The following is a 7638-nucleotide window of genomic DNA, read 5'->3' as shown; positions in this document are numbered from 1 at the left end:
TGTGAAGTGAAACGTTAAATAACGTTGTGATCAAAAAGGATTTGATTGTACACTTTTTTCATAAATTGGGACAAAATTAAACGTTTCTAAAAAGATAGGATGCAATTGAACATCCACCCCTAAAAAGGAACCAAAACAGATATTAAACCTAAAAAGAATCATCAAAACTAACCTTTATCAAAAAGTGTAATACACAAACTTGATATTGGTCACCATGTTAAACTATTCTACTTTCTCTAATAATTAGAACTTAAATGAAATCACACAATAAAAAAAAGAAGAATTAAATTAAAGCACACAGTAATTAGAACTTATAAATGAAATCCCACAATAGAAAAAAGAAGAATTAAATTAAATCACACAAGAAATTTAATATTTAATGTGTTTTAACACCTGTCTATATATACAAATACTCAACAAAAAGATTATTACTTCACATGAATTTTTTTAACAAAAAACTGCAAATTTTCAGACAACTTTTTTAACAAAAGTTGTAGATATTATCATACAATTTTTCGCAAATAATCTCGTCTAATTTCTTTGGCAAAAACGGGATAGTTTAGAATTTAGTATAAAATTAACATGATGAAAAGTTGATTTTGCACAAATCGATTCATTTTCATGTAAAGAGAACTACTTATCATAATAACATGCATAAACATAACTTAATCACAAGCCAACAGTATAGCAAAATAAATACTAGTTTATAGTACAGAATACTATTTCAAGTTTTATGAGAAACCAAGTGGCACAACAACACCATAAATATTACTAGTGAAATTGAGCAAGTTTTTTGGGGTTGGTTTTAATAAGAAACTATACAAATATGCAAACAGCATCATGCTGATCTCTCTTTTCTGATCAAAGATATGGTGACATTAACAAAATGATTTTTCTCCTCTGACATTGTTTCGGTTAAGATCTGTTGATAGCGGTGAAAAACCTCTTCAACGATAGCTTCTCCAAAGTGACTTATGAGCAAAGGCTCTGCTACGGCCCTCATGCACTTTGCGACGTTGTATCCTCCATTTCTGAGTGATTCAGACAAATTACCATATTCGGAATCATCGTAGGCATTCCAAGGTACTACAGATACTTCCATAGCTGTAATGCTGAATGAACCTTCCTTTTCAACCTCAAGTTCTACTTCAGATGGAGAAGGTGTGTATTGAGGGATGTTGAAACCCTCCATTTGCTCCTCTTTTATCATTCCCTGTGAACAAATTCTACTTCAGATAGATTGTAAAAATTAAACTAAAAAGAAAGCATTATTTTATATGTACCTCGGAGACCATATGATTAAGAGCCCTAGCCAAAAGCTCCCATATATAGCAACACTCTTTGCTAGATCGGTCATGGCTTCTTCTTCCCAAAATTGTGAGAACCATACGACCCCCTTCTACCATTTCTTCCCCACGACACTTGAGAAACAACGAGAAATCCTTCTGATACTGTTCGTAATAAGCCTTAAGGACGTTTGAGGGACTAGTGCTGGACATATAAATGTTGCCCTTATTGTTCTCTACACCTTCAGGAACCTAATTAATCATCATCACTATTAAACAATCATTTATTTTCATCTTCAATTTCTAATCATTCTTTCACAACATGGGATGGTGTGTTAATGGATATTTACCAACTCAAATATTATTATATTTAATCTTCCAGCAACCATTTAATAAGGTTTCGAATAGATTTTTATTTATTTTTACGTAATTTTTTGTGATTTAAATTATCAAAACATCATGTAATGGTGAACGATATTATTTGTTGAAAAATATGTGTATATTATGTGTAACTTAAATTATTAAACAAAAAAAATTATCGATGAAATATATTTTTTTATATTAAATATGTGAATACTTTTGTTGAAAATACGTTCATAAATTTCTATAAAACTGTATATTTTAGATTTTGTAACGCACTAGATAAATATTTATTTTTGTATAAATAGTATTAATAATAAATAAATATTTTGATATATTTAATTTAATTTTACATTTTTTACTGAATAAATATTTAAAATAATATATTATATTTTGATATTTTCTATAATTAATTTGAACTATGATATAATTTTTTAAAAATAGTAATACATTCTGGTAAAAAATATTGAAAAAGATAACCGATAAAAAATAAAATATACAAATAAAGATAAACAGGGCTGAAATTGTCAACCAAAAAAGTTAGACTAGTTATTATTAAATCAAATTAAGTTTGAATTATGGTTCTCTCAATATTTTTTATTTGTGTGTTCCTAATAAAAAGAAAAAAAAAATATCTTGAAAGAACTTCAAATAGCGGTTTATATTGAAATGGAGAATTTCGATAAAGATTTAAGAGAAAATTACAAAAAGAATATTAAGATATATTTATCAATGATGGAAAATATATTTCAGTATTTATAATTTAAAATGTTCTGTTTAAGTGATACTATTAAAAAAAATATAAGAAAGTATGGTTTTTGCAATACACTTTTCTGTGTCGACTTCACAAAAACATAGTTATTGAGATTATACTTCTGATGAGATTAGATTAAGTTTAACACTACTCTTTATGAAAGATGATAAGTGATTCATTAAACTATTTAATTAATTTTTATTATTGAGATGCTTGAGTTTATGTGACTCGCGATTTTTTTAAAGTTTTTTTATTTTCACTCCTTCCTTTAAAAAATATTATAATTTATTTAAGAAATAGTCTGACACTAAATATGGCTATATAAAAATATAAATATTGACCCATCAACTTTGAGAGTCTTCAAAAAAAGGAAAAAAAAGAACTTCGGAGATTACTTCTTTTATATATATATATATATATATATATATATATATATATATATATATATATATATATAATATTTTAAGGAATTTATTTTAGGTTTCCGATCAGTTTTTCACATGGCATGTTATTATATTATTTATAGTATTTATCTAAATAATGTTTATAATTTGACATCTAGGAAATAAAAAAAAAATTATTCAACAACTCAAAATAATAATATTTTAATTATATTTATTTTATTTTATATCTTAAAATTCAAATATATTATTATATTATTAAAAGTATTGTTAAGTGGGTCCCGACAGGTATGAAAGTATTATTTTTGTATATTTTTTAACTTGTTAAATATATATTTTTTATTTTAAATGGAATTTGAAAACTGGTATAATTTTATTATTGAAATACCTTAGATAGCCACATAAGGCTGTAGGAGGAATGGACAAAATGGAGAGTTTTGTTGGGAAAGATTCTGCCATAAAAAGAGCCGGGAACTCCATTGAAAAAGCATGAACCCATCCCATGCTCATCTTCTATTTCATTCCTCAATCTCTCTTTGAAGCTCTCAAGGGACTTGAAAATGTTGTTGAAATCGTTCCCAGGGAGATCATTCAGGTAGATCTCGTATTCAGGAGACTCCTGCTTCAGCTCTCTACAAAGCTTCTCCACCAATTTTATGGCTTCAGACATCACAAGCAAAGCGTTCGGTCCAGAAGAACAACCCAAGTCCGCAATTGCTAAGCGTTTCGGCCGCATACTGCGGTAGAGCCTGCTCATCGCTTCCTCTCTCGTAACTCTTGTCAAACAAATTGCCTTCTGCTGCACTCGTTATGAATTCATGTAAGAATTTCTAATCTTTGCTGAGTTGTCTTCGTATATATGAAATACAATCACCAATGCATCGATCCGAGAAAAAAAAGAGAGAGATGATTTTACTAGTTATTATACGTTTATACCTGAACCAAGGAGTTGCTTGCGTAACTTGTTTCTCCGGTGCCTCCATTCATGTGCAGTACTTGTGTTACTTCCATTCTCCGTTTCAGTCCTCTTCTCAGGTAGTTGATTTTTTATGCTTTTATGCAGTGTAATCAAACTCATGTGACACTCACATATATATACACAGAAACACGGGTATTTGTAAGTTAATCTCATTTCTGAAAAAAATATATAATATTGCTCTCAGCATGGGTGAGCTCAGCGAGTGAATTTAATATTGAACGATAACATATGCAAATTAAAAAAAGAAAAAAAAAAGTAGATCAATATTTAATTATACATAAAAAAATAGATTCATAGATTATGTGATGTGATAATATATATATTCGTGGATAAATTATATCATCATTACATCGATGAATATATCGATCAATAAATAAATTAGTTGAAAAATAATTTTGTCAAAAAAGTAATTTTATTAACAAATTCTAAGCCATTGATAATAATCCGCCGGCAGATAATTAACAATTTTATTGTAGTGAATAAATTATTAATAACCTGTCATAAATTAATTGAAGTAAAAAAATAAATAACTTGTGAATATGAAAGATCAAATATTAAAATAAATTAAATATAGACCGAACTTGATAATATATTATGGTCCATGTAATAGTGAGGGTATTAATATAAATGCATGACAACAGGTCTGATTACCGTTATCGTTAAGCTGTATATAAACAAAAGAAAATAACGATCATCAACTTGATTCCAATTAATTAATTCAAATTTAAAGTAATTTTGTGAAAAAAAAAAAAAAGGCAGCACTCAAATCAATGATTTATTTGACACAATTTTACAAATTAATAATTGGATAGACGGGAATTATAAAAGTAGATGCATGTGGGAACTAAAATATAATTGTTTTATTATTTACTGATTTTTTTATTTTTTATTTTTTATTTTTTGTAACTACTTACTTCCCTCCTTATGATTCGTAAGACTAGCGAGTCATTGTAGTTAACAGTTTCAATAGTGGGTGACTTTATATGTTTCTGTGTATGTTCATATTTATAAAACTTAATAATGCGTATTAGTAATAATAAGTACATTTATAGTGTTAGTTTTAGTCACGCTTACTCGATTGAACAGCTAAACCAAACAGGAAAAAAAAGTTTTTATTTTTATTTTTATTTTTTGGCTTAGGAGTTATTAGTTGGTAGACAATGTGATGCACATTCTTTATAATAATTTTAGAGTAACAATAATTTCAAAAATGATCGAATCATTACAGAAGTAGAAAATCCTATTTGTTTAATATATAAATGTATTTGCCACATTATAATACGAGTAAATAATATAATGATACTAGGAAAACTAAATAAAATCTTAACGTTTAATTTTTATAAAACTATTCAAATTTATGCTTTACCTGTCACAAAGTTAAATAAGTGAATTTTATTAATGATATTGATCCTTAACTTTATTTTATAAAAAACTTTAAAAACAATAGATCTTATTACAGAATTGAGAAAGTTATGATTACTTCCAACTCCATGTAATTTTTTAGTATAAAGTCACTGAGACTTTTACAATAATCTAAATTATTTGAAGTTAATTGATGAAAATTATTCTAGCTAATAAGAAAGTAGATTTATTGACCAAAACACTTATTTAATATTGTTTGTGGTTTTGTCATTCTAATTCTCTTCTTTTTTTTCTTTATATTCTTTAAAAAAAAAATAACTTTTTCTCTTCTTATAGTTCTTCTTACTGAACTAATAGGATAAAAAACTAAAAATCCACTTATATCCATAGATAATGGATCCATTACCATGAAAACAAGAGTAATATTGATATAATTTTTGTATATTAGTTTAATGTCTTGGTAGGTCCCTATTTTCGTCTTGAATCTCAATTAGGTTTCTTTCTTTTTCAATTTCTCAATTAGCGGCCGTTTAAATTTAACTTACCGTAATATGGTCAATATATTTTATTAATCTGACGTGGCATTAAAAATAATTTTGAATTAATTTTATATTAAAAAATGGATTAAGCAAATTTAAATCAGATCTTCAAAAGGCAAAAAAGACAAACCATTTTTCTTCTTCCATTAGCTCCTTTTCTTTCAGAACCCTAAATCCCCTTCTCAATAATGAAGCCAACATCATCTGCATCCTCCATTCAACATCATCTCCTTCAAGGATTTGGCGACCATTAATAACATTCACATCTCCTTGCATGCCTCCTTTTTCAGATATGGGATTCGGTTGAAGTTTTGGTTTGGGAACTTTTAGGTTTCTTGGATCCTAATATTTGGTTGATAATTCGTGTCTCACTGTTTCTCTCTTTTAGGATTCTGTATTTTTTTTTTCTAGAATTTTGTTGCTTTCCTCTGCCGATTCTTAGAAAAACAGAGAATGTGGAGTTCCAATCCAAATGAGTATTTATGACATGTTGAAACAAGAGGAGGAGAGAAAGGGGAAACCCCTGCTTTCAAGCCACTCCAAATCGGAGGTTGATGAGGGAAATCGTTCTTCCTTAGGATGTTTCTGGAGTAGACGATCAAGCGGTAGTCATCGGCGTTGTTAATTTTTGCTTTGGTTGAGTTCGTGCAATGGTGAGGACTGGTCACCTGTGGAAACCCTAGAGGCCAAGCTTCAAGCTTCTCAAGACTCGTAGTGGCGTCTCCGCGAATGTCTGCATTCAGTTAAACCCCAATTGGCTCTTCTTGGTTTTCTTTTGAATCTTTATCTTTCATTTTCTTTTTTTGAAAATTTAATGATGGGAATTCTAGGTTTTTTTTAGGAGTGAAGAAAGTATGAACTGAATACAATTTGTTGTAATTTTGAGTTGGTATCTGGCTTGGTGGAAGATTGAATTCAGTACAGGGGCTGCACTTAAATTTTTAGATTTTGCCCAATTTATCCTTTTTTAAATCTGAATTTACACTTGTGCAATCCAAATTTTTAATACAAAATTCAATTTTAATGACACGTCAAATTAATGAAATGGTCGTTTGTCTAATTTAACGGTAGGCCTTTAATTATTTCAATTTTACAAAAATAAGAATCCAATTGAGATTTCGAAGAAAAAAAAAGGAACGTAATTGAGATTCAGGACGAAAATAGGTATATGTATATTCTTTTATTAAATTTATAATATGTCAACATAACTGTTAGGTACAAGCAAAGTTTCACATCGGATAAAATAAGAGATTAATATGAATTAGAATAAATACACATAAGATATCTCTATTGATAAAAAGTCTTTTGAAGTGGTATTAAAAACAAATCCATAAAAAAGAAAAGTAGAATAAGGACTCAATGTTTTCTTTCTAAAGTCTTATCATGTTCTTTGTACTTAAAATCATTTTATTTGAAGCACGTTTTCAACATTGGAGGCAGCAACATTATAAAAACATTCGTGTTTAAATATTTTTTTCTTACAAATAAATATAAATGCATACTGTTAAGATATGTCAAATATTCTATTAAAGGATATTAGGCAATCAAACATTATGTTAGTTATATTTTAGATATTATTATAATTTGTGCAGATTTGTGCACATGTTTTTCCTTTAATAGAGGAAGGATTATAGGATCCTTGTATGTATATATATGGTACTCTATTCTTTGAAATAATACATCAGAATTATTTTTAATCCTTTTAATATGGTATCAGAGCCAAACACTGATATCATCTACAGTTTAGGGATCAGTGTTTTTTTTCATTGAACATTTTTTATGGCTTCTTCCGATGACAATCAATCGGAGAAACATGATTCTGGAACTTCCGCTGCTTCCAAGAGTTATATTTCTACTGTTGCCGGATTTGTGACCAAGTCAAGTATATCTAACTCTGCTCTTAATCTTTCTGTTGTTACTAAGGGTAGTGATTGGATAATTGATTCAGGTGCTACTG

At 28.2% G+C, this 7638-nt stretch overlaps 1 protein-coding gene across 1 annotated transcript; it reads right to left on the bottom strand.

Annotated features, from left to right (window-relative positions):
* Nucleotides 1–838: 838 nt before the first annotated feature.
* LOC106776661 (salicylate carboxymethyltransferase-like) lies at nt 839–3879 on the bottom strand. Its single transcript, XM_014664138.2, has 4 exons — nt 3738–3879; nt 3190–3600; nt 1284–1538; nt 839–1213 (listed from the first exon to the last, which is right to left on the bottom strand). The coding sequence occupies exons 1-4, from the start codon at nt 3810–3812 to the stop codon at nt 839–841; spliced, it is 1116 nt and encodes a 371-aa protein (XP_014519624.1). The 5' UTR covers nt 3813–3879.
* Nucleotides 3880–7638: the final 3759 nt, after the last annotated feature.

This window comes from Vigna radiata, chromosome 11 (assembly GCF_000741045.1).
Source record: "Vigna radiata var. radiata cultivar VC1973A chromosome 11, Vradiata_ver6, whole genome shotgun sequence".
In the NCBI taxonomy this organism is placed as follows: domain Eukaryota; kingdom Viridiplantae; phylum Streptophyta; class Magnoliopsida; order Fabales; family Fabaceae; genus Vigna; species Vigna radiata.
This window is presented reverse-complemented; position numbering and strand designations above follow the sequence as displayed.

Coding starts and splice junctions, on each gene's coding strand:
- LOC106776661 (XM_014664138.2), bottom strand. CDS start 3,812: ATGGAAGTAACACAAGTACTGCACATGAATGGAGGCACCGGAGAAACA. Junction 3,601..3,737: donor CAAGCAACTCCTTGGTTCAG/GTATAAACGTAT, acceptor TAACGAGTGCAG/CAGAAGGCAATTTGTTTGAC. Junction 1,214..1,283: donor TTAATCATATGGTCTCCGAG/GTACATATAAAA, acceptor ATTTGTTCACAG/GGAATGATAAAAGAGGAGCA.